The 27,964-nt window shown below is 42.3% G+C and overlaps 1 protein-coding gene across 5 annotated transcripts; it reads right to left on the reverse strand.

Annotated features, from left to right (window-relative positions):
* Positions 1 to 53: 53 nt before the first annotated feature.
* On the reverse strand, positions 54 to 27,334 carry LOC120025865 (ARF GTPase-activating protein GIT2-like). 5 transcript variants are annotated; one of them, XM_038970571.1, is made up of 20 exons: positions 27,096 to 27,334; positions 25,570 to 25,703; positions 24,892 to 25,004; positions 24,584 to 24,689; positions 24,360 to 24,446; positions 24,099 to 24,229; positions 23,695 to 23,789; positions 23,563 to 23,608; positions 22,862 to 22,913; positions 22,707 to 22,779; positions 21,543 to 21,601; positions 21,296 to 21,407; positions 21,015 to 21,169; positions 7,393 to 7,545; positions 6,678 to 6,887; positions 6,372 to 6,461; positions 5,520 to 5,602; positions 5,190 to 5,363; positions 1,073 to 1,136; positions 54 to 821 (listed from the first exon to the last, which is right to left on the reverse strand). In XM_038970571.1, exons 1-20 carry the CDS (start codon positions 27,154 to 27,156, stop codon positions 582 to 584), a joined length of 2,238 nt encoding a protein of 745 aa, XP_038826499.1. In that variant the 5' UTR covers positions 27,157 to 27,334; the 3' UTR covers positions 54 to 581. The 5 variants fall into 5 exon arrangements, with proteins under 5 accessions (XP_038826499.1, XP_038826498.1, XP_038826497.1 ...); XM_038970570.1 differs by having other exon boundaries at positions 54 to 791; positions 21,543 to 21,640; XM_038970569.1 differs by having other exon boundaries at positions 21,543 to 21,640.
* Between the last annotated feature and the right edge of the window lie 630 nt (positions 27,335 to 27,964).

Genomic DNA, 27,964 nt, shown 5'->3' on the forward strand with positions numbered 1-27,964 from the left:
ATCAAACTCCAGGCAGTGCTATGGTCAGATGTATTTATTTGAGTATTTTTTTGTTCATCATTATCAAGGGTGCCAATAATTATGGATCTGACTATGTTCAAGATCCCAATGTGTTTAGCCTTGAATAAGAAGTTAAAAGCGAACTGTTTGAAAGCTTTCGACAGCCAACTGTCCTTGTTGCATAGCAGAGAGCACCAAGAATAAGCACTCCCAGCAACCACAAATGTTCAGTCACCTGAAATTGATCCAAGGCTGTTTAAAATGTGTAATGTTGCAAAACTGTTTAGTAACTTGAATGTCTCCTTTTGAGGTAATCCCAGATAGATGTACTCATACTGCTAGAGTATGATGACCTGCCTAACAGACAAACTGATGGACAAATCCCATGGGTGACCCACATTTTGCAAGGTACACTTTCTGTAAACATTCTTCACTAGAAAATTTACTAAGACGAATTGAGTACTTTAAATAAAAATGGTGGCATACAAATAACACTGATAAACACTAACTTGAAATTAGTACTGATAATATATATGATCAAATATCTAAGAGGGATGTTAGTCCTTGGGTTAAAAAAACAATCAGTTGCTGTTTTCTTTGGTTGTCACAGTGACGAGTTGCTTGGCAGCCTTGGCAATGTCATAGGCACACTGGATGACCTGCTGCGTGACCAGCTGCATGTCGGAGGGGCAAGGGTTGTGGGGCGTGGCCTTCTGGCACTCCCCATGGAGCCGGCTGGCACTAGAGGTGAGCAGCCGCAGAGACCCTCGCACTGTGTCTGAGCATGGCCTCTGAGTAAAGGAGAGAGGAGGCAGGAGGTACTGTTGGCAAAACATAGGCCATTAACGGTCCTATTAACACTGCAGTGTAAGGAGTGGATTTACTGGCATTGTGTGTGATTGCATAAACATTTCTCACCACCCTGAAGAAAAGAGTGCAACATCTAACAACAGAACACCAGCTGAGCTAAGATGCAGGACATTCATTTCCCATTCATGTTTACCAAACAAACAACCCTCTGGCTCTTGCATACAAAGGAGGAGTGTCTCAGTTAGAGGTCATCCCAGCTTACCTTTGGAAACAGGATGGCCATCTCTCTCACAGCCACATGGATCCTTTCTGAGCATGGTACAAAGCTGAGGGGGGAGGAGGAAAACATCAAATAATCGAGTGATCCTTTTTCCAACATAGGTGTTAGTAGAAAACTCTGGCCCAGTTTTTCTGTCTCAATAAGACTGTTAAACAAATATGTTGAATACTTAGGAATGTTTCCAGAAGCTTGCAAAGCCATTGATCCCCCTACTACATAAAGACACTTCTTAAAGAACAAAATCAGCAAGCCATGTCCTGGTGGAGGTTTATTAGTGGACAAGTGAGAGAATGAGCAGCCCTGGTTATGTCCACTGTGGAGCAGACAAAATAGAATATACTGAAGTGTCTTCATTAATAGCAACCACGTGCTCCATTTGAGGAAATTGAACACCGGTACTGTATAGGTAATTCTTGAATTGTGGTGGTAAATGCTGTCCCTTGACTTTGGCACCCTGTAAAAACACTTTTAAAATGACAAAAACATGACTAATATGTTTTCTGTTTTATTTAACTTATTTAATAAAGAGGTCTCCCGAGTGGCACAGCGGTCTGAGGCACTGCATCACAATGTTTGAGGCGTCACTACAGACCCGGGTTCGATCCCAGGCGGTGTCAGCCCCCAGTATTGTAGAAAGTAATAGGGGCTAGCAGGTTGCTGATGTGTAGAAGTATAGTGACTAGGCTTTGGCGGTATACCGTATACACCGGGGTATTTGGAAATGGCCACGAGATGATAATTCAATCATGTAAATACCGGTGAAACTATTTAAAGTTTTTCTATAAATTGTAATATTTGTAGCTACTTTTAAGTAAATACCTGCAGTCAACGTGTGCAATGAGTTAGGAGATTCAGCAGATTGCGTTCTTCATTTCACCCGTCACATATTATGAAGCTTACCGTAGTTCCCCAGAACAGTTGAGCGAGTCACGTGTTTGTTTGTAAAATGGCACAAAGGGAGAAAGAGGGAGCAGGTGAGTCCAGATGTGTGATGACATGGGTAGCGTTTTATATTGAAAGTCAAGTGATTTTTTTGCGTCAATAGAATGATCGAGGACATGAAAGTATAGTTTTACTTCTCAGAAAATAGATTAGTGCAAAACATTCGCAGGACAATAGCTTCATTTTCAGATGGCAACAGAAGTGCAACGCTATTCGGCAAGTATATGAGCTTATAATGAAAAAAAAGGGTATTTTTTGCAAAGACGATGCATGGACATCATGTTTCTAATTTGTATGATTTGACAGATGATCTGCGCATGTGTGGTTCCCACCATGAAGGAGGTGCTTTGTTGGTGAAACTGTAAGTGATTTATTTAGAATTCAAGGCACACTTAACCAGCATGGCTACCACAGCATTCTGCAGCAATACACCATCCCATCTGGTTTGCGCTTAGTGGGACTATCATTTGTTTTTCAACAGGACAATGACCCAAAACACACCTCCAGGCTGTGTAAGGGCTATTTGGCCAAGGAGAGTGATGGAGTGCTGCATCAGATGACCTGGCCTTCAATCACCCAACCTTAACCCAATTGAGATGGCTTGGGTTGAGTTGGACTGCAGCGTGAAGGAAAAGCAGCCAACAAGTGCTCAGCATGTGGGAACTTCTTCAAGACTGTTGGTTAAGCATTCCAGGTAAAGCTGGTTGAAAGAATGCCAAGAGAGTGTGCAAACCTGTCATCAAGGCAAAGAGTGGCTACTAAGAATCTAAATTACAAAATATATTTTGATTTGCTTAACACTTTTTTGGTTACTACATGATTCCATAACTGTTATTTCATAGTTGATGTCTTCATTATTATTCTACAATGTAGAAAATAGTAAAAAAGAAAAGAAAAACCCTTGAATGAGTTGGTGTGTCCAAACTTTTGACGGGTACTGTAATTATTCAGACCCTTTACTCAGTACTTTGTTGAAGCACATTTGGCAGCGATTACAGTCTCAAGTCTTCCTGGGTATGACGATACAAGCTTGGCACAACTGTATCTGGGGAGTTTTCCCATTCTTCTCTGCAGATCCTCTCAAGCTCTGTCAGGTTGGATGGGGAGCGTCACTGCACAGCCATTTTCAGGTCTCTCCAGAGATGTCCGATAGGGTTCAAGTCCGGGCTCTGGCTGGGCCACAAGGTCATTCAGAGACTTTTCCCGAAGCCACTCTTGCATTGTCTTGGCTGTGAGCTTAGGGTTGTTGTCCTGTTGGAAGGTGAACCTTCGCCCCCAGTCTGAGGTCCTGAGCACTCTAGAGCAGGTTTTCATCAAGGATCTCTGTACTTTGCTCTGTTCATCTTTCCCTGGATCCTGACTAGTCTCCCAGTCCCTGCAGCTGAAAAATATCCCCACAGCATAATGCTGCCTCCACCATGCTTCACGATAGGGATGGTGCCAGGTTTCCACCAGACGTGACGCTTGGCAATCAGGCCAAAGAGTTCAATCTTAGTTTAATCAGACCAGAGAATCTTGTTTCTCATAGTCTGATAGTCTTAGGTATCTTTTGGCAAAATTAAAGCAGCCTGTCGTGTGCCTTTTACTGAAGAGTGGCTTCCGTCCGGGGACTCTACCATAAATACCTGATTGGTGGAGTGCTGCAGAGATGGTTGTCCTTCTGGAAGGTTCTCCCATCTCCAAAGAGGAACTTTGGAGTTCTGTCAGAGTGACCATCGGTTCTTGGTCACCTCCCTGACCAAGGCCCTTCTCCCTTGATTGCTCAGTTTGGCCGTACGGCCAGCTCTAGGAAGAGTCTTGGTGGTTCCAAACTTCTTCCATTTAAGAATGATGGAGGCCACTGTACTCTTGGGGACCTTCAATGCTGTTTTGGTACCCTTCCCCAGATCTGTGTCTCGACACAATCCTGTCTCGGAGCTCTACGGACAATTCCTTCAACCTCATGGCTTGGTTTTTGCTATGACATGCGCTGTCAACTGTGGGACCTTATACAGACAGTTGAGTGCCTTTCCAAATCATGTCCAATCAATTGAATTTTAAATTATAAAAATAAAGACCATGAAGAAGGCACAGTGATGCCGAAACGTTTGTGATTTACCCAATAAATGACGGAGTTGATATATGGAGTGTGCGACTATTTTTATTCGCCGTTAGTCAGCACATTCACATAAAATGATTTTTCTGGGTGTGCGCCAGCTCATTTTTAAAATTCTACAATCAATTGAATTTACCACAGGTGGACTCCAATGATTTGTAGAAACATCTCAAGGATGATCAATGGAAACAGGATGACCCTGAGCCCAATTTCGAGTCTCATAGCAAAGGGTCTGAATACGTATGTAAATAAGGTATCTGTTTTTTATTTGTAATAAATGTGCAAAAATATTTTTTTTTCAATGTTTTCACTTTGTCATTATGGGATATTGTGTGTAGATTGATGAGAAAAATGCTTTATTTGACACATTTTAGAATAAGGCTGCAACGTATCAAAATGTGGAAAAAGGGAAGGGGTCTGAATACTTTCCGAATGCACTGTATCTGGCATGCCAAAGGGGAATCTGAGACATCGTCCTCTTTGTTTCCTGCCAGCTGCGTTTGACACACGCCCCCGCCCCTCAGCACACAGACAGAGGAGACGTGATAGTGCCTGGGAGACAGGGACCGAGGCCAGAGTACCAGGAGCCAGGGGGGGCCTGGAGAGAGGAAGCAGGGGCCCCCTCAGCACTCTCAGAACAGGGCAGCAGGGTAGATAGACAGCCCTGGGCAGCCCTCTCAGTAGAGACAAGCCGTCCGCAGCTGGCCCCCTCACAGCAGGGCAGCAAGCCAGAGAAGCGGCCTAGACTTCCTGGCCTGGAGCTAGCCCACACCGTGAGGAAGAAAGTCAGACAGGAAGACACAAGGACAGGAAGGGGAGGACAGAGTGGGAATACAGGACAGTTAAAACCGAACTCAGGAGAAGAACAGAAAGAAAATCAGGATACATCCTCTGAATATCACAATTACTGAAGGTTGAAAGATGGATAGGTGAAGGAACAATATATGAGCAGCACCATTTCCCGTATTTAGAACCGATAGGGCAAGTTTCACACAAACCTTTAAGTCAAGAGACCTTTTCTCTAACTGCTGATTGGAGTTTTCTGTGTTCCCCTGACCTTACCTCTCACGTTTGTTCTCCTGTGCGGCCCTCAGCAGGTCCTGAATATTCTTGGTGATCTGCTCCGTCTTACAGATGACGTCCTCTGTGCAGGGCAGGGTGGAGTCAGCCTCAGTCTCATCCTCCCCCTGCTCTGCTGTACTGCTATCCCCGAGCCAACTGCTGTTCCTGCCCATACTGCATGGGGAGAGGAGAGGTTCTACGGTTAGGCACTCCCTCACTTGTGGATCACTTTGTATATGAGCGACTGCTAAAATGTTTCCACATTTTACATACAGAAGTCAGAAATATACAATATTTTTCTACTATAACGTTTTAAATCAAAAGTCCTACCCGGACTCCTCCAGTCCTGTGTGGTTTGGTGTGTTGTCATAGTCACTCTCCAGCATGTGGCTCTGTCCCTCCAGGCTACAACCCTACAATGGGATGAATGATCAAGTAAGATGATGCTTGTCTCTTAGTTTAGTTTGCAGACAACCTTTGAATCTGGTGAGAGAGCATTTGAACAGCCGCACAAACGCTACCACAGTCTGAACGTGCTTGATGAAGCAGACGGATCAGAATCATGCTCTCTGAACCTATAAAAAGCCATTTCATATTAAACCAGACCTCAACTGGTTTCAAAGCAGAGAGGAAAACGAGGTAGTACGTTTGAACCAGGGACCAGCTCTGTGTGGCATTAAGCAGTCAATGAGATCAAGATTCCTGTGGTATGGGTAAGGGCTTCAGTACAGATGGCTGTCCACCCCCTATGGCTGGTAAACACTGTTCACACTACAATGAACCATGACATTCTGTATTCCTTGTCTGCATCAACAACCCTGTAGCCTTCTGACAGGATGTATGGAAACACCACAGTGTACATGTCGTGTTTCGGGGCCTTTGAAAACACACAGACACCCATGTATAGCTCTGGCATTTTGAAAACCAGAGAGTTTCTTCAGGTATTCGACACGGCAGTGCTGGCTGGGGGAATAAGGGTTAGTGAAGAACAGCAGCAGCAAAGTGGTGCATGCAGCCAGCCATACCATGCGGAGAGGAGAGGCAGTGAGGTACAGCAGCAGTTGAAGGATAGAGTATGAGGAGATGGTACAGGAGGAGAGGAAGTGGAAAGGCAGAGGGGATAGCACCCCTTCCCTGGGGCAGCTGCCCCCATCCTCTCAGAGGGAAGATTCGGTACTTAACCCTTCGAGCTCGCTCGTCCCGCGACCAGGACAGGGAGGAGGGGAAGGTAGGGAGGGAGGACGAGGCGTTCCCCAAAGGACCCCTCCCAATCTAGAAAGGGTTCAAACCAAGTTTACATAAAGGGAGTTGACTGTATCCTACAGGAGGAGGGGGCGGGGATAAATGCACAAACAAAAACTGAATTGCCACAAACCAAACCAAATATGCTTAAAAATAATTACCACAAACCAAAAACTCTGAAGGCAACTGTCCACAGTGAACGGCATAAAACAGTCCAGGAGGGAGTGGTGTGACCTCTGAACTTACGTTTGTAGGGAGGGGCTGGACGGTGAGGCTGTCGTCACGGCGGGGAGGCTCGCCCCTGTGGGGATACTGCCTCATGGCCGAGCCCGTCTCATACATGGACATGGGGCGGCCTCCGGGGAGAGGGGGGCGGCCGGAGAGGTCCTGGGGGTGCTGCTGGCCACCGGGTGTCTGCCATCTCAGGGAGGACTTCTCAGTCTGCAGGGAGTTCAGCTAGAGGGGACAGAGTTCAGAACAACCGCTTTATTTCTGTGTAATAGCCTAAAAAAAAGGCCTGTGTGTGAAACCTAGGGTGATTATACCATGGAGGATGTGAGTATATCAGTGCAGGTTTAGATGGAGAAAAATCTCTCTATCCAGACTCTCCATGACCAGGCAGCTGCACTTCCACTGTGTTTTCACTTCCTTTTCTGTAAATAGCCCTGGTCTGGTCACGAAGGACACTCCCAGACTATTGTTCTCAACTTATCATGAGAAAACAACAAACCAGCTGCTTCCTTGAATGAGCTAAACGTTCCTGTCATGTTTGGATTACAATCTGAATGTGTTCAACCAAATACCCAAATACCTATTTGCACTGACAACATAAGAAACATGAGAAGGACCAACACAACAAGGGAGCAGTTCTTGTGGGTCTGCAAACATCTGAATCAGCACAAAGCTACTAGACTTACTGTGGGATCGGTGGGTTGTTATAATGCCAAAGTCAGAAACGTACCTTGCTCTGCATCAACTGGAGCTCCTCACTCAGGTGACAGTTGACCTTGAGCAGCTGCTGTATCTTGGTCTCGGAGGCCGTGAGGGCGCTCTTCACCTCCATGAACTCATGTAACGTGATTGGGCCATCAGACAAGTCCGACGACTCTGAGCTCTGAAGGATGGGGAAGCATGGTGGGATGGAGATTTTAAAAGACGCAGATTTAGCACCATTACATTACAATCTGTTCATACACACCCTGAGGAAGACTACGACAGATTTTTCTCATTTTGAGACAAGTGATCACATAGATATGCTGCCTTTCATGTTTTCGTACATTCATCGAATGTTTGGAGTTCAGTAGGCCTGAACAAAAGGTGTGCTATTCACTTTGAACTGGACTGTGTGTTTAAGCTACAGGGAGCAGCAACAGCTCGACTTTAGATCATTAAAAAGCAATTGCAAAAGCCACAAAATACACCTTAATGGGTTTCTTTAAATACAGTATGTAAATACCATGGGAGTCATCTTACTTTGGAGAACTTTACAGTTCTACTGAACAAACACCCAAAAAAAGGTAGGCTCTCTTCTCTCTCCCTCAGTCGGCTACTGTATGCACATCAACAACGAATTAGCTAAAATCTAGTGAGGGATAAACCGTCTCAAACTTTTTCAGCATGTGGTCCTGGCAGTCCAAATTGCACTGATACGATTAGGAATAGTAGCCTACTCGCCCTGGCTGACGAAGGAAGTAGGGTTGCAGGGTGCGACAGCTCCTTTGAACTAAAAATACAAATGTATTCCCCCTACTGTAGTTACTGAAAATATGGACACTAACTGTAGTGTAATATATACTGAACAAAAATATAAACATGTATAAACAATATACTGAACACGCAACATGTAAAGCGTTGGTCCAATGTTTCACGAGCTGAAATAAAAGATCCTAGAAATTCCCAGATGCACAAAAAGCTTAGTTCTCTCAACTTGTGTGCACACATTTATTTATATCCCTGTTAGTGAGCATTTCTCCTAATACATCCACCTGAAAAGTGTGGCATATCAAGAAGCTGATTAAACAGCATGATCATTACACCACCTTATGGTGGGGACAATAAAAGGCCACTCTAAAATGTGCAGTTGTCACACAGCACAATGCCACAGATGTCTCAAGTTGAGGGAGCGTGCAATTGGAATGCCAACTGCCGGAATGTCCACCAGAGCTGTTGCCAGAGAATTTAATGTTAATTTCTCTGATATAAACCGCTTCCGTCGTTTTAGAGAAATTGGCAGTACGTTCAACCGGCCTCACAACTGCAGACCAAGTGAATGGCGTCGTGTGGGCATGCGGGTTTGCTGATGTCAATGTTGTGAACAGAGTACCCAATGGTGGCAGTGGGGTTATGGTATGGGCAGGTATAAGCTACCGACAACGAACATAATTGCATTTTATCGATGGAAATTTGAATGCAGAGATAACGTGACGAGATCCTGAGGCCCATTGTCGTGTAATTTATCCGCTGCAATCTCCTCATGTTTCAGCATGATAATGAACGCCCCCACGCCGCAAGGATCTGTACACAACTCCTGGAAGCTGAAAATGTTCGTTGTTCCATGGCCTGCATACTCACCAGACATGTCACCCATTGAGCACGTTTGGGATGCTCTGGGTCAATGTGTATGACAGCATGTTCCAGTTCTTGCCAATATTCAGCAACTTCACACAGCCATTGAAGAGGAGTGGGACAACATTCCACAGGCCACAATCAACTTTATGAGAAGGAGATGTTGCGCTGCATGAGGCAAATGGTCGTCACACCAGATATTGACTGGTTTTCTGATCCACGCCCCTACCTTTTTTTAAAAAGGCATTTTATTAAAGTTTTTTTTTTTTTTTTTTTTTTTTTTTTTTTTAAATCGACAGATTTCCTTATATGAACTGTAACTCAGTAAAATCTTTGAAATTGTTGCATGTTGCGTTTATATTTTTGTTCAGCATAGTATTTCTTGCAGTGAAACTATACACCAACTTTAAAATTGTCTCAGGAATAGAAGTGGAGGAATATGTTTTCATTCAGCATCTTGAGATACTGAAAATGCGCAGTTAGGGACCGTGCAAACATGCAGTCTTTGTCAGCGAAATAAAAGGAGACAATAGCCTATTTCAACCACATAAAATATGCATCCAAGTCTAACTTAAATGTATCAGATCCATGTTGGATCATTTTCACAGCTTTTCATATCCTTGAAACTGGTCCAACTCATGTAATTTGAAAGTTTTGCAGGGAAAATCTTTTCGCTGATTTAGTTAGGCTAATGTATTTTCTCCCCGGTCCCTACACATCCTCGCTCAGAGCAGAAATGGAAGAGAACTTTACTGATGTCAACTAGATTAGGCTAATTATTATTATTATTGATGCATTCTATAATTCAGTTTTTTTTGTCTTCTAGAGCAACAAGTAAAAACAGAAGAGAAGCTGCATATAGGCTTGTCTAATTATAGAAAAGTTGGCTAACAAATAGCCTACCAAATGTCAGAAATGATATGGGGTGAAAGTAGCCTGAGTAGGCAGAGATGACTAGCTGGAACCATGACGTGTTCGGACAGTAGTGTACGCAATCAATCAATCATTATAGGCTACAAGTGTACCTAGTGACAATTGACAAACATCATTAGACTTTTGGTGTTTTAAGGTGAATGGCGGGTGCATAGTGCATTGTTTTAGATGCTGGAATCCTTATGGAGTGGATCGAACATGCGCAGGTAGCCTACTTTTTGAAGTGATTTGATGAAAACATCATGCCGGGTGGTGTTCATGTCACATTAAAAGGTATTATAGCCTACTTTTTTACAGTTAAATTACATCTTTAGTATTATGCCCAAAAAATATAAAAGGGCGTGCACACATAGGTCCCGCACCCACTGTCATGAAGTTGGCAGTGGGGGTAGGTTTATGACAGTCATAAATACCTCTTTCCCCCTTTTTCTCTCTCCCTACTATAACTGATGTGACATAAGAAAACCCCTTGGTTAACATAGAGATTCTGGGTAACATCAGAAGTTGGGGGAAATGAACTATATTCTGGTAACCCGACCAACTGAACATATGCGGTGGTACTTAAGGTATATTATGTCAGTTCGGTTGCCCTCTGACACATTCTCATCAATGATAGAATGACATAAACTCTACTGTGGAAAGTCTAAACGTCAGAGGTATCGGATTCACATGGAATTGTTGTTTAATTCAAATGTTTGAATATGACATTATTTGTGAAGAGGTGAAATGTAATTTTAGCTTCCAAATGAGAGATCTGTGCTTTCATAAGTTTTCCTCTGCTCACAGTGGTCCGCCCCTGTGAAGAGGCATGGGTTAATAGACTTTTCAGACACACCCCTCTCCCTCCACTATAAAAGCCATTTTCCAAGAATATAACTTTCTGTTCCGGGTACGCTAGGATGACGATCCAGTGTCAGAATGGTTCAGATAATCACTATAGATGAAGCCAACATCAGCATGGACTTGGATTGTGAATGGTATGAACTTCGAACTCGTATTCACTACAGAAGTGATATCTCCTAGCCTTTGAGTTAGCAACAGCTAAACGCAGGTTCGGAAGGACAGTCCAAGTATCCCGTCTAATACACACAACGTGTCCCGTGACTACCAGAGACATTCTTCAAAGGACAGAGGACTCGGGTTGGCGACACGGTCCATCTACCACCAACCTACTGAAACGCAGCTCAGAGTAAATATGTATTGCATTTTCCTCTTCAAATGGGCGGTAATTTAGAATGCATAAGATACTGTTTTTACGATAGTACAGCTCGCCTATGTTCAAGTCTCCCGCTCCTTCACTAGGACTCAGCCCCTTTCCTTTGTGTAACAAGCTGTCATACCTATTCCGCCCGCTAGGGACGTTTTTCTGTATGACGTAATTTGTGATCAAGTTATGATTTAATGGTGTATGTGTGTTTCTGTGTGATTAGTTAGGTATTTAGTAAATAAATAATTAAACCCAATTTTGTATTGCTGATTCAACTTGTTAGCCAGGATTCTTGCAGATAATCAAGGACTTACAACTTTCAGATGAGACTGAATAAAATGACGATTAATGTGACTGCTATTTAGTAAAATATTACTAAATCTTTAAGAGTTTATTCGAAAAATAACAGCTCAATAAATATTCTTTCGTGGTGTCCCTCTCTAGTTAATTCATATTTACATGATTAGTTCAATCAGGTAATATTAATTACGGAGAAATTATTTTATAGAATAGCATGTCATAGCAATTAATCTGGCATAGTCAAAGACACGACATATTGGTGCCCCGTGTGAGGAGTCTAAGATAGAATGAGGCTTTCATTTTTATTCAGCCTGTATAAAATTGAAAAGCAGATTACATAATATACCAAGTTTATTATACACATTTTTGGAGTGATAGACAGGCATTGTTGTGTGTGCGCGGAGGTTCCCCGCGCTGTTCTCTGACATAGTCAGTGGATAACGTAAGCGAATACATTTCTTGTATGAGGCTGAGAAAGCTAATTATAGAAATCTGAGAAATAGTGCGTTTGGCCAAACGCAGGGCTATTTCTGCCTGGCGCGTTTCATACGCTGGTAGGGCAGGTCATTATTAATTTCTCGAGCGAGGACAAAGAGCCAGCCGATTGAAATTCAGGAGATATAGCGCGACCAGCGATAATTATCTCTCTCTCTCTCGCGATTCAACGCGAAGAGACCACGGTGCATTTCATGTTTGCCGCGTGTTCCGGTTAAAACATCGTCAAAAAACGCCGAAAAGGGTTTGAACATAATACGTTATTAGTAAAACCTTTTCCCTGCCAAGGGAATCCTACGTGCTACATTTTCAGGCACAAAGGAGGGTTAGCTGGCACGAGGTGCTAAAGCTAACAAGAAAAAAAAAGAAGCAATTTATTGTTCTTCTGGTGCCACGCTGAAACTCCTCCGCCTCGCGGAACGGAAGTCCCGCACCGGGTAGTTCCGTTATTTCAGTGTGTGAAGTCAGTGACCGCTGAAGTGTGCATATATTCGTTCATGAAGAATTATTCAGGTCACACTCAAGTCATCACTTATGATATCCAGACGAATATCAATGTCTTATCCAATTGAACTAATAAGTGTAAATCTGGCCATTTACATTCTGAAATAGATATTTTAAATAATATCCAAATTGTTGAGTTCTCTAAATAAGACATTGCAAACTTTTTCCAAACTAACCTAGATTAAGCACTTCTCAGGTTAATTAAAGTTTAATTCACAAATTGCCTATACAGGTTTGATTTATCATTAAATTGATCAATCAGTAAAATTTGGGTTTTTCAAAACCCATTCAGTAATCCAGTACTGACAGAAGCCCCGCCCCAGCGGGAATCCCATGTGGTTTCGGCCTTAGGGAGAAGTGCCACAGTGTTGAATGTGCCCAACATTTGGTCTACTGTTTTACACTTATGATATCCAATCAACAGAGATTTTATGGATTATCGTCTCATTCAATTTAATAAGTTAAATTGTTGAACATAATTTAATGTTCTTCCAATCAAATGAGACACTTTTAAACGTATCATATTAACCTAGATGAAGCCACATCTCATGTTAATTAAAGTTTAATACCCAGATAGCCTACACAGGTAGGATTAATCATTGGCATTGATTAATTAATTCAATTTGCTTTTGCAAATTCATTCACGTCCAACTTCCACATTACTGGTACAGTACTGGTAGTTCGTCAACATCTATAAATAGATTAAACTTGTCTTTGCAGCTTCCAATTAATTCCAAACCCAAACTTTGAATAAATTTAGGGAAAATTTTTCCTCTAAACTTTTCTAATAATGTGCAAGCTATCAAAGGAGGGGGTCACCACTCCTCCGCTAAGTAGTGAACCTCCACCCATAAAAGGATCGATCTCTGACCTCAGCAGCGATACCAACCCTAATTATGCCATTAGTGAAAAAACAGCCGAAATTGCGAACGCTCTCCAAAATCAACCATCAAACACAGGCTTTGTGACGGTTCTCCCCACTTTTGCACTAATGTATCGCCATAAGAATGTGGCATCGGTTCAATACCACCGTGCACAGCTGAAGCACGTGCCAGTCATGGCTAGCATTGGGGTACAGGCGGAGAGAACTGAGCCACTATTGACAAAAGCAGGAAATGAAAACATTCTGCTAGTCGAGGAACTGCGTTTGAAATCTGAACAATTGAAAGTAATTGCAAATACTTATGACGATGAACGAGCACAAACTCTTCAACAAAATCGTTGTCTCCAGGAACAACTCAATTTAGCCAAAACTAAATACGAGGTAGTCCACTCCAAACTAGATAAATCTGTTGAGTTATCTACAAATAGGAGCGCGCAATTTGATAACATGCAGGCAGTTTTATTGAACGTTACTCAGAGTAACACGGTTCTACTCAAAATTCTGCAGACCAAAGACGATCAGTTTATGAACACAATGACGAAGTTGGATGACAAATCAGCAGAACTCATTGAAGTCGCTGAACAAATGAATGATGAGAGAACTCGGGTGATGAAGATGGAAATCTTGATTTCTAAGCAAGAGGAAGAAATCTCATCACTGAATCTCTCGCTCCGTACTCAAGACCTCTATTTGCAAACCATGACAGATAAGTTTGAGACCGAAAGGAGCAAGTGCGACACTCACGTGTCCAAAATCAGTACTCTAAGCGCTCAAGTGGACTCTGCAATGCAGCAGAATACCACCCTTAGGTACCATCTGGAGGAAGTCCAGAAGGGTCACGCTCTACAGCGTGACTATCCATCCAAGCAACCGGAGCCCGGTACTCAAAGGAGTGAAGACGATAGGTTTCAGACATTGCCTCCGTCAGGTGTCCCCCAGTCTTCTCCGCTTGGCCATTCGGCACTGAGTAATATGGCGCCTCTTGGCCAACAAAGCCAAAGCTTGGCTTCTCCTCTTGGCCTTTTGGCCCCACTTTCCCCACAGGATAAAGCCCACCCTCTCCGCCCTCTTGACGCGAAATACCTTGACAAACTCGTCAAGTATTTCCCCACCTTTGACCCCGTTCCAGGTCAGCCAAACGATACTGAGACGTTCCTAGCTGACATAGAGGACGTGTTGGATGGCTACCCGAACGCTACGGGTTCTGACAGGGTTTACCTGTTGAAGCGAACGTCGAATAGACACGTGACAAGGTTCATTCGCCTACAACAGCAACACGTGCTAAATGACTACGCTAAACTTGCCACAGCTTTGAAATTAGAATTCAGTGGTTCTGCAACTCGCAAACACGATAGCTCACTGGCTAACACGGTCAAACAAGCTCGGAATGAACACCCACGAGCTTACTATCATAGGCTTCGTTCAGCTTACTTTGGCCTACTCACTGAAACAGGCATGGAAGACCTGTTACCATTTAAACAAATGTTCCTGTCGAACATGTATCCCACCTTCATTACCTACTTGGGCACTGCAGCCCACATTGGCTTGCCTATCTTACAACTCAGAGAGCTTGCAAGCACAGCTTTTGAGGCATCAAAAGCTCGCAACGCCAAGAGCCCTGACCACTCGGTTTTGAAGTTTGACCAGGAGCACTCACTCCAGTCAGAGGGTGCATTATCAGGTATTGGAGCGTTAAGAGATGACGCACAACAACAGTTTCTACCACGAAACCATGATTCCAATAACCTCCGCGGTCGAAATAACCGTAAAGCACGTCGCCATCAAAACGACTACCGCTACAATCGACCTGTTCACTACGTTCCTGCACCCAACCCACACAAAGTGTCAGAGCACAAGGGTAACAAAGGGTTGAAGGATGATCAAAACGTAGACCAATGTTCTCCAGAAGTTCCACTAGGTGAAGAACTAAAGCGAGAAACATTTGAGAAAAGGGTAAAAGATAAGTCACAAGGACTAGACAGGGAATTACCGGACTCCAGGTCCGCAGGAATTAACACCCATAGCAAGGACGTTTAAATTCAAATCCCTCCTGCTTTCACTCGAGACCCTATCCAGGGCCCGATTGACCAAGAAACAAGCCCACGGGCTTCGTCTATAAACTCTGATACAAAGGTTGCGAAGAAAAAGGTCAAACGCTTCGTTAAAGCCAAGCCCACTCAAAATCGTAAAAGTCAATCTGCTTCCACCTTGAACAGAATTGACACATCACGTTGTTGCGAAAGACCACTCCACTTTGTGGGGAACATGTCCACTAAACACGAATCGAAACGACCATACCTGGAAACAGTCCTGGAGGACTGCTTAACTTGTCATGCGCTAATTGATTCGGGTGCGACAATATCACTCATCTCTCAAACATTGTTTGATGATCTAAAAAGGGCTTCGAAGCCAACTAAACGTTGGTTAAAAGTGGAACGATGCGACACTACACTTCGAGGGGTCACTCAGACTACCTCGCCTCTCACATTGAGAGTCATGCTGAAACTACACTTCAAGGACTTATCGCTCGTCCACCCTGTGTATGTTACTAGCCTCGAAACTGTACCCCTGCTACTTGGAGCAGACTTGATGGATCGGTTACTTCCATTGATGGATTGGAAAACCAACCAGGTATGGTCACAGGCCACAGTGCCTTCTCCAATGACCACACTGTCTTCCCCTAACGCTAGCTGCAACACAGTCAGTCACGAGGGATATCTGTCAAAAGCACCCTTTGGGAAAAAGACGTTTAAAACCCTCTTGGGGCAGAATCCGATCCAAGGAGATATTACGATATCTCAACACATTCCATCAGCCAATCTGATTGACAATTCTTTTCATGATTTCGAGCCAGCTGTCTCTGTGAATGAGCTACTTCCCTCCTCCGTGCAGTTGTGCAATACGGTAGTTGAGATGAACTCCTATTGCCCTTCGGACACTTCCGCAAGCACTGCGGCCGTCTCAGCAAGAAAAACATCGATGCGCAGAGTATACTCTGCTTCCGATGATACACCTTCCGCTTTGTTGGGGACTGTCAACCCTTACAATGACACTAATGGCGTCAGTCCAGCAACTGACCCGATGATTCCCACTGGTGAAACACTTTGCGATATCACAGACCGATATCCTCGTCTTAGTTCGCAGGTACTGAAGAGGTTGCCACGCGCGGACGCGGTGATGACTGACAGACCTCGACAGCCACTGAGGGTGTTGAAGCACAAACACCAGGAGATTTGGTTGAAAGGTTGCAGCCATTCTCATAATAACGCGGCCACTGACAACTCGTACATAGGGTCCGAACCTTTCGTTTGCGCCTCGGATACCAACACCACATGCTGGTGGGGGGGTCCCGAGACGCAAAGGGGGGGAATAGTAGCCCAGACCCATGATGAGCCTTATCGAGGCCGGTGGGGGGGTCGAGACTACGGACAACACCGTACGAGGCCGCCAGAGCATAAATCAAATCTAGTTGTAAACTCCCCTTTGAGAACAGTGAGGAGCAGACATAATCCCTGTCTAGGGGCCTCTTAGAACACATCTAAGATAGTACTGAGGTGTACCACACTGGTCGTAAAGGAAGTCCAGTGGACTTGTCCACCTCCAAAACAAATGGCAACAATAATCATTCCTTGCCTTGTGTAGTAGTCACTACAAGACAACTAGTAAAATGCTCTAATCATGTATTCCTGTAGGATAACATTTCAGAATAAATCGGTAGGACAACTGGACCCCTTGAGTACCAGTACCAATACCACAGTCAGTCCAGCAACACTCAGTAGGAGGATTAGTAACCTCACAAGTTAAATTGCTATTGATAATAGCAACATAGGAGTCACTCGGAGTGCAGCGCGGGGAAGGGAATCTCCATTGCACTCTTCCAATGGTTACACACGCCACTAATAAATAGAACCCTCCGTTCAGGAGAAAAGTTATTAGAAGTCAGGAACCACGATCACACCACGTACGACTGGTCTAATACTTACAGTACTTCCGTCATGAGGTTAGCTCCTCCGTGGATAACATAGCTATGAAGTAGATTTCTTCATACCTACTGCCACTACAATAGTGGAAGACAGTGACTGGTAGTAAAACCACTACAGACTCCCTCGACACCAATTCTGACTGACCTCCAGGCATTGACCTGAAAATTACCTGACTACGTCAGACTCATTCTGAACAAGTTGTAATCTGCCAGAATACTTGGTTTCCTTCCCTTGGCATGTGTGCTTGCGTAAGCAGAAACGCACATGTACAACGGAACATCCAATTAGGATTTATGCTAGGATCACTTAAGGGTCCGAGCAAAATACCAGCCTTAGTAAAGTTGAACATTTATTTTGAGGCCTTTAACTCTACAGCTACAGCACTCACCAGTTTTCTTCTCAGAAGTCCATAGGTCATCCCTGTAGACTGCCCAAAACTAGTGCCTTACAGCTGTAGACGTATCATATAGTTATCAACTTAGGATAGTACCCTAACCAACACCCCGCAAATTAGAAGAGCCCTAGATATGACATTAGACAATGCCATGATAGGGTCATTTTGCCAAGTTATTTTGCCAATAACTATATTTTGTTTTGTTTATGCTTTCATTTATTTTGTTTCATTTTCTTCGGCATGTAGAAAGTGATAGCCATAAACAACTTCCCCATACAACCATCAGTTAGTGCCACAACGCCGCTCATTTGGGAGGAAATGTAATGATATATTTCATGAGTGTGTGTGCGTTGTTAACATCTGCCTAAGTTACTGCCCAGATCTTCCAGTCTGGACGACCAGACTACGGGTCCGGAACGGCGATCCCAATCCGGACCTCCGCTGCCCAGCCATGGAGCAGACTTCTTCATTTGCAGACACCCTACCCGGGTCGACCACACCAGAGGGGGGACTGCAACAGCGATCACCAACTGGACATCTGCTGTCCAGCCATGAAGCAGACTTCTTCATTTGCAGACACCCTACCCGGGTCGACCACACCAGAGGGGGGACTGCAACAGCGATCACCAACTGGACATCTGCTGTCCAGCCATGGAGCAGACTTCTTCATTCGCAGAAACCCTACCAGGGTCGACCACCAGATGGGGACCACAACGATGGTCCACAACCAGGACAACCCACGGTCATTTGTATGTTGGTTTGCAACATGCAGGTTAATCGCAAGATTGAACCCAACATGGGGGGACTGTCATGACGTTGGCAGTGGGGGTAGGTTTATGACAGTCATAAATACCTCTTTCCCCCTTTTTCTCTCTCCCTACTATAACTGATGTGACATAAGAAAACCCCTTGGTTAACATAGAGATTCTGGGTAACATCAGAAGTTGGGGGAAATGAACTATATTCTGGTAACCCGACCAACTGAACATATGCGGTGGTACTTAAGGTATATTATGTCAGTTCGGTTGCCCTCTGACACATTCTCATCAATGATAGAATGACATAAACTCTACTGTGGAAAGTCTAAACGTCAGAGGTATCGGATTCACATGGAATTGTTGTTTAATTCAAATGTTTGAATATGACATTATTTGTGAAGAGGTGAAATGTAATTTTAGCTTCCAAATGAGAGATCTGTGCTTTCATAAGTTTTCCTCTGCTCACAGTGGTCCGCCCCTGTGAAGAGGCATGGGTTAATAGACTTTTCAGACACACCCCTCTCCCTCCACTATAAAAGCCATTTTCCAAGAATATAACTTTCTGTTCCGGGTACGCTAGGATGACGATCCAGTGTCAGAATGGTTCAGATAATCACTATAGATGAAGCCAACATCAGCATGGACTTGGATTGTGAATGGTATGAACTTCGAACTCGTATTCACTACAGAAGTGATATCTCCTAGCCTTTGAGTTAGCAACAGCTAAACGCAGGTTCGGAAGGACAGTCCAAGTATCCCGTCTAATACACACAACGTGTCCCGTGACTACCAGAGACATTCTTCAAAGGACAGAGGACTCGGGTTGGCGACACGGTCCATCTACCACCAACCTACTGAAACGCAGCTCAGAGTAAATATGTATTGCATTTTCCTCTTCAAATGGGCGGTAATTTAGAATGCATAAGATACTGTATTTACGATAGTACAGCTCGCCTATGTTCAAGTCTCCCGCTCCTTCACTAGGACTCAGCCCCTTTCCTTTGTGTAACAAGCTGTCATACCTATTCCGCCCGCTAGGGACGTTTTTCTGTATGACGTAATTTGTGATCAAGTTATGATTTAATGGTGTATGTGTGTTTCTGTGTGATTAGTTAGGTATTTAGTAAATAAATAATTAAACCCAATTTTGTATTGCTGATTCAACTTGTTAGCCAGGATTCTTGCAGATAATCAAGGACTTACAACTTTCAGATGAGACTGAATAAAATGACGATTAATGTGACTGCTATTTAGTAAAATATTACTAAATCTTTAAGAGTTTATTCGAAAGATAACAGCTCTATAAATATTCTTTCGTGGTGTCCCTCTCTAGTTAATTCATATTTACATGATTAGTTCAATCAGGTAATATTAATTACGGAGAAATTATTTTATAGAATAGCATGTCATAGCAATTAATCTGGCATAGTCAAAGACACGACACCACTATCAAAAAAACAAAACATTCCCAATACATTTGATTGACAACTTGTTAAGAGAATTATGTTCTCAATGTTCATAAACTGAACTTCAATTGAACTACTCGGTCTGTTACCAAGAATTTGTAAGATTCTTGTTGAAATGAAACAGACAGAGGTCAGTCTACAATAGTCAGCAACGTTTATTTATGAGAGCTCTACTTATCATTTCCTGTACATTGGTTTATATACCTCTCATTTCATCATAAATGTCCCTCCTCCTCTCAGACAATGACAATATAGTTCACAAGTCTTCTCCTACTCATACATTGCCTGCCACCCGTTACACAATCTACTACAAGCCCAAGGTTTCTCCCCTCCCTGGGTGGGGAGACTTCCTTCCCTGTTATCAGTTTCACAGAGGTTACAAGTTGTCTGCCACAGTTCCTCTTTTTTTATGGACAAACATTCTTCATCATTATACAGAGACAGGGTAGCATTCTGTTAGATATAGTCCTATCATTACTTTAAAATGTATACATCATTTAGTTATTATACATAAAATTCATAACACAACTAAGGGATATGCACTAACTGTGGATAACAGTCATTCAAGTTCAGCAAAGCGAGTCACATGCAAGCTAACCAAATGACACCTGCAACTTGTAGCTAGCCACCGAAGCTGCCACTCACCCACTTGTATGACATGACATCCCATCCCTCCAACTTGCTAGCTACGAGGCTCTGTGTTTTTAGCTTGCCAAATAAATACAGTGCTAAATAGATAAGCTAGCCACGTTATGACTTGTGATAATTGCCCTGGCTAGTTTATTTTCACCCGAACGGCTGAAGACAGCAAACAACGTACAAGCTGTGATTTACAACTATTATAAATATTTATTAGACTACCAAGCAATGTATTGGTGAATTATATGAATTATGCAAATAGAACCCATTTTTAAAACATCTTACAAAATGTTGGTTTTGTAACAAACTGAATTTTATATTTTTTGAATGATAATATCTCTTTGTTTCATATCTGCAAGGTAGTTAAAATGGTGTCAGTTTCACATAATGGCTATGCCAAAACTATGTTAATGAAAATGAAAACCTAAACTAAAAAAATGACAAATATGGTGTTACCTTGGTCCTGCCATCTTTCCCATTCTTCCCAGATGCTGGTTCCCGCTCTGAATCTTCATCAGACGCCACACTGTCATAATCTGGCTGGTCTTCATTATCCTGGTTATCACTCCCATGACGGCTGTTGATTCCCTTCAGGATGAGCTCTATGTCCTCTGAGGAGAGAGAGCAACGGTCAGGGGAGTGGACCACGCAACAACCATGCCATGGTGGGTACAGTAATGAGCTTTGTTCTAAAGTGCCAAATGTAAGTAAAGTAGCTTCAGATTACTGTACTATACCTCTGGGACTTTCACAGGAGTTCCCCCGTTGCCGACGTTTGGCGTCAGTTAATATATCAATGACGAGTGTTGCAAATTCACGTGCGTTGAACCTCGCTAGCTTCTGCCGGCCCTGCAAAACAAGACAACATTATGAAGCAGCTGTTTTGGAAGTTTAGACTCTTCAATGCATAAAACTCACCTAAAGGCTTGGGAAAGAGACCCACCAATTTGACATAACATTGAATTACATTTTTAGTTGACTTGCCTGGTTTCTGGTGGATGAGTACTCAGGGTTGACAGGGAGGAAAGGCACCACAGTTGTGTCTGTTAACAGAGTGCCGTGGTTCTGAGTCACCAGCCACACTGATACAGCAAAGACAAACCATAAATATACATAATTTGTTTCATGTTAATAATAATCTATTAAACACACCTAGTGATACCTTTATCAAACACTTATAAGCAATCACAATTTCTGCTAAACCTACTGGGTCAGTCTTGAATTGCAGTGGCATTTGGGCATGACATAAAAAATAAAATAAAAATTTAAAATGTATTTGGGTATGTCTTTCCATTCAAAATCAACTGATATGGCAGCTTAATTACTTTAAATAACATTGTGCCACCAGTAGGAGCTAGTAACACTAACGATGAAAATGCCAATGAGACATTTTAGGTTATTGAACGTTTTCTTAAAATGGAGGCCACAGATGCCCAAATCTAAGGTCCCTTCACTAAATTTACATTTACATTTAAGTCATTTAGCAGACGCTCTTATCCAGAGCGACTTACAAATTTAAATGATACCATTAATAATTTTGCTCACATTGTTATTTCTCTTCATTCAAACTGAGTAACACCAAGTGACACTTTGGACTCAGACACACCAAAGTATCAACGGAATCCTCAAATGTACAACATAATAAAAGATAGTGTGATTAGCTAATAATTTTCTTTAATATAGACCCCTCCCCCGATAGCAGTTTGCCGCTGGAGGGAATGCTCAAGGTCCTTGTAGATCTTTAATGAGTGATTTTCAAGACAGTAACACCAATGACATAAAACTGAGGGACAGACATTACCCATTTTTTATTGAAATATACAATATATTAACTACTTCTGTTCACCTTTTAGCATTCAAAATAATATATCTCTAAATCCCCAAAACATGTCATTATAACTCCACGTTACTACTGTGACAACCAATTTGCTTACCCTAAGTACTTTAAATCAAATTTCGCAGTAAAAAAATACTTGCATTATGTTTTATCCTTAATAAACAGTTCAAAATAAACAAACATGTGATGTGTAACTATTTGTCATTATGAAGTGTTTTTTTTAATGGTTGCATAGGCAAGGGCCACCAAATGCCACCGCAATTCAAGAACGATCCTACTACAAACAGTCAAATGTCACGGTATCTGTTCACCTGCATCAGTTTCTCTTCTGTCCACTTCATCATAAACGTCCATGGCAAGCTCTTCAAACTGATGGTTAGTGAGCTGAAATCACAAGCCACAGTAAAATCACATCACTGGTATGTCTAAAAGGACCATAATAAAACAAAAAGTAAATTTCACTTACAGACTGGAGTTTTTTCTTTGCAGCTTTTGCAAATTCTGACAAATCCAGACTGCTGTGGACAAAAATAATACATAAAAAATGATATATAAATTACACACACACTACCAGTCAACAGTTTGGACACACCTACTCATTCAAGTGTTTTTCTTTATGTTTTGTATTTTATACATTGTAGAATAATAGTGAAGATTTCAAAACTATGAAATAACACACATGGAATCGTATGTAGTAACCAAAGAATTGTTAAACAAATCAAAATATATTTGAGATTCTTCAAAGTAGCCACCCTTTGCCTTGACAGCTTTGCACACTCTTGGCATTCTCTCAACCAACCAACTTTTGACTGGTGCTGTTATATATATATATATATATATATATATATATATATATATATATATATATATATATATATATCTCATCAGTTTATATAGCAAATGCAAGACAATAAATTATAGCCAACAGTTGACATACTTACACATTTCTTTTCCATCAATATAAGAAAGCAAAGGGAGATAAACAATGGTGTGATAAAGGAATTATGTTTTAACCTCAGTTACTAATCCATTGGATGGATACACACAGATGCATTTCATTTTGGCTTATCAGACTTTGAGAAGAGGTTTTTGTAAAATGTCACAAAGATGCCTGAACAGCATTCTATAACTCCATAAGCAAGCAATGGTGTTGGGTTCAGTTCTTACCTGTCAGCCATTTGTGGAATTATGAAGTGCTGTCCGTTTCTATGATCTAGTAGGCAAACAGTCAGATTAGAACAAACATCATTGTTCAATTCATCAATGAATCACCATCTCCCTATAACCCTGCACTCTTACCTGGCCTTCTCCCACAGAGGTAAAATGCCAGGCAGTCAGTGAGTTCATACTGGATCTCTACCAGTCTGTCTGCCAGCTCCTGATGCCCTGCTTGTCTGAGCGGAACAGAAATAAAAGGTCATGAGTCTTCTCCACATCAATATTAGTGGCGGTGAGGTCAATTTCTGTTTACTGTAAATGCCAACAATAGCACTATTTATTTTTAAGACCGCTCTACAATAAAGCCAAGGGTGTTAAAGTTGTAATTTATTCAGTGAGTTGACACATCTGTAATCATGTAGATTCTTCTAATAAACTTTAGTACTAGGCAGCCTCATAAACCGTTCTCTGTGAAAGAGTTGTGCAACCATCAGGGGTAATGGATTGCTCCCGTGCAGTATAAAAGAGTATGAAGACTGCATTACCTTGCGTAGTCAATAGGGGTCTTACCCCCCATGTCTAGGGCATCGGGATCCGCCCCATACACAGCCAGCAACTCTGCCTGCGACACCTGGCCTGCCTTAGCTGCTACATGCAGCGGAGTGTTTCCTTTTTCCTGAAGGACAAACAGGCCACCACCCCAACACAATAAGACACTGGACACTGTGTGGACACTGGTGTAATAATGTGCAGGCTCATAATCATTCTATTATGCATTGATACATTTCAGGCAATTTTTTACATACCGGGTGGAAGAAGTTGGCCTGGGCTCCCAAAGACAACAGTCTCAGGCACGTCTCCAGGTTCCCAGTCCGAACACTGGAGTGGAGTTGCTAGAGGCAACACCAAAGAGAGGTTTGGTTAGCTAACAGTTAAATATTATTATTTTTTGTTGATAAATTGGCAAATGAATGAGCTCAATGGCAACGAAGCTTGCAATCCAGGGGATGTTCTGGCGGCAATCTCTCACCTTACTGAGGTCCTTCGTAGTGACACTGTCATCCTCTCGACAGGGCATCCGATGGACATAAGCCAGCATCTGATATTTGGCCTTGATGAACTCCGTTTTATGGGGACTGGAAAGGGAACAGACACACACTTAGAAACCTCTGAGACTGTCCAGACAAACCTCACCCCAATAGCACTTTAATACAACAGAGAGTCCCACACTGATGGTGATAGATCATGGCGAGACTAGATGCTTATGCTTTGTCATGACATTGTTGAAAGTTCCATTGTTTAACCTTCAACAAACAGTTTGAAATGTGTTCCACTCACTGGACTCTGTCCTGGGGGTTGGCCTTGCGTTTCCCACTCGAGATAGATGAGGGATCCAGAAGGCAGTGCTCCCAGATGGAGTTGGACCCATTGCTGTACAATGTCTGAACCATCTATAAAGGAAGCAAACAATAAAACCAATTTGTAGAGGAAAAACAACATTTGAAGAAGTCGACTGTTCTCCGATGGTAAAAGTAAAGATACCACAATAGAAAATGACTCAAGTAAAAGTGAAAGTCACCCCGTAAAATTCTACTTAAGTAAAATAAACTTTTATGAAGCAAACTAGACGGCAAACCAGGGGCACACTCCAACACTCAGACATAATTTACAAACGAAGCATGTGTGTTTAGTGAGTCTGCCAGATCAGAGGCAGTAGCAATGACCAGGGATGTTCTCATGATAGTGAGTGAATTGGACCATTTTCTGTCCTGCTAAGCATTCAAAATGTAACAAGTACTTTCGGGTATCAAGGAATATGTTTGGATTGTTTAGAAATGTGCATTATCTTCTTAAGGAATGTAGTGAATTAAAATGTGTCAAAAATATAATATAGTAAAGTACACATACCCAAAAGAACAACTTAAGTAAAATTACTTTAAAGTACTACCAAATTACTTTACACCACTGACTGTTCTTGTGTCAGTACTGCTGTGTGAATTTGTGTGAGGTGCTCACCTGTAGCTGGGAGGGGGGCCATGGTGTTTGGGTCAGGTGTCGGACTTGGGAACTGTGTCGGCCCAGACCCCGGTGGATGCTGCAGCACTCATCACAGACCAGCACACCCCTGTTCACTGAGCCCCAACATGGGCCTGGAAAACACACACACACAAGATTAGACTCAATATTACCACAAAGGCTCCAAGTCCACACACAAACACCATACTACTAAAAGAGTCATGCATCCAGTGCACCAGCCTGTTCTCAGAGCATTTCATATTATTCTGCACGTAAATCCGAGACATTCCATTTAGTATGATATGTTACGTTTGGCATAGTTACATAAAACAGATGGTTACTTAAGGCAAAAATCAAAGTATGTTGGTTGGTCAGGGTGGATGTATAACACGAACATCTAGCAACCCAAAGGTTGCAAGTTCGAATCTCATCTGGGACAACTTTAGCTAATTAGCTACTTTCAACTATTTAGCATGTTACCTAACCCATTAATCTAACTCCTAAACTTAACCCTAACCCCTAGCTCGCTAACGTTAGCAACCTAGCTAGAATTCATACCATATACGTTACCATATAAATTTCTAACATATCATACGTTTTGCAAATTCGTAACATATTTTATGTTTGCAAATCTGTTACATAAAACTTTGGCAATTTCATATTTTTTTATTTAATTAGGAAAGCCAGTTAAGAACAAAATCTTATTTACACTGACGGCCATACCCTGGCTGACGCTGGGCAAATTGTGTGCCGCCCAATCACGGCCGGATGTATTAGAACCAGGGACTGTAGTGACGCGTCTTGCACTGAGATGCAGTGCCTTAGACCGCTGCGCTACTCGGGAGCCCAACATGTTATGTTTGAAAAGGCATAACATATAATACGGATTGTAATATATAACATATCATACAAAATAGGTGAAACTGAAAGACATTCACAAATGAATACATACCATACGAAACTTAACATATCATACCAAAAACGGATTTACGTACATAATAAAACGAAATGCTGTACAAATCATTCTTCATGCATACTTTTTAAAATGATTTCAGCCAGACAGCAACTCCCTAGCTACAAATGTCATAGCTAACTACTTTACTTTTACACAATACAAAAGAGATATTCCCCAACTAACGTTAGCTTGCAAGCTAAAACAAAAAAGAAAGACTCTTGTAAAGTCTAGCTAGCCATAAGCTAACCAGCTAGCTAGGAACAATAACAAAGTTGAGAGCTACGAGCTGCCAGCTAGCAACAAACAGCTAAGTTTACTGTAGCTGACTTCCCCATTCTTCTTTGTTAACGTAGATATCATTGTCATAGCAGCAAGTATGTAGCTAGTTGCAAGCAACGCTATGCATTGCTGGAACTAACGTTTCAAGAATGTGAATCCCATTGAAAGTGAAAATCAAGCAAACAAAGAGTAAAAGAGCTTGGGTTATCATTCCATGAAATACAATTGCTAGCATAAGATAGCTAACTTGCTTGCTAAATTTATAAGGCTAGCCAGCCATCGTTTAACTTACCCGGGGCGCTACAATCAGCGCAGACCTGAAAGTCTCTGTTGTTGCGCAGACGCTTTGACATCCCTTTAGCGCGCAAACTAGCTGGTTGTATAGAGAAAGCCCTTTAAACTATCCGATTCAACGGAAACTCATGAGACACACTATGCTAGTATCTACTGTAGCTACAACGACGAGGTCAGAGAATTTGATAAGGGAAAATGCTAACTGTCTAGCTATCTCATTATCATCAAGATCCCCTCTCCAAGATCCCTCCCGTTATCTGACGTCAACAACAGAAAGCGAGAGGCATCTGGGTTGTCATTGAAAACGCAAACACCAAAATTCTATATATGTTTACCTCAAATTGTGGTACTACTAATTTATTTTGATACACCGCGTGATTATAGCCTATTATATTTGTCAAATGTTCACATTGACTACAATGGAGATGGTGGTACATTGAAGCTAATTGTAAGCCTGGCTATATCTTAATTTTCATTAGCTGTAATTTTGACAATATTGGTAAACCTAATGCAGATTAGGTATACTCTCATAATATATTAGTTTGAGATAATCACAGATTACACTGCAAAATAAAACAGTGGACAGTTAGAATACCTTGGAACAGTGGAATATCTTTCAACCCACACATTTAACCCCTTATGTTGTGTGAATGGGTGAGTGAGTGACAAAGAGAGTGAGAGAGCGTGCGCGTGTACCTGCCTGTGTGTGTAGTCTACCTGCGTGCGTCCGTGCATTCTTTATCAACCATAGACCGCAAATACAAGCCCTATCATCAAGAATTGGCTGTGTATTGCACCGTGTCGCTTTAAAGGGGGCGTTCGGTCGCATATTCCCAATCTGCCAGAGTGTAAATTGAAGAGAGGGAC

This window comes from Salvelinus namaycush, chromosome 31 (assembly GCF_016432855.1).
Source record: "Salvelinus namaycush isolate Seneca chromosome 31, SaNama_1.0, whole genome shotgun sequence".
In the NCBI taxonomy this organism is placed as follows: Eukaryota; Metazoa; Chordata; class Actinopteri; order Salmoniformes; family Salmonidae; genus Salvelinus; species Salvelinus namaycush.

Bases quoted from the DNA above. Each gene is read 5' to 3' on its own strand.
- LOC120025865 (XM_038970569.1), bottom strand. From the start codon at position 27,156: ATGTCAAAGCGTCTGCGCAACAACAGAGACTTTCAGGTCTGCGCTGAT. The intron at 25,704-27,095 runs GTAAGTTAAACG...TGTGTTTTCCAG, and splicing joins CGCTGATTGTAGCGCCCCGG to GCCCATGTTGGGGCTCAGTG. The intron at 6,888-7,392 runs GTACGTTTCTGA...TGTCCCCTCTAG, and splicing joins TCCAGTTGATGCAGAGCAAG to CTGAACTCCCTGCAGACTGA.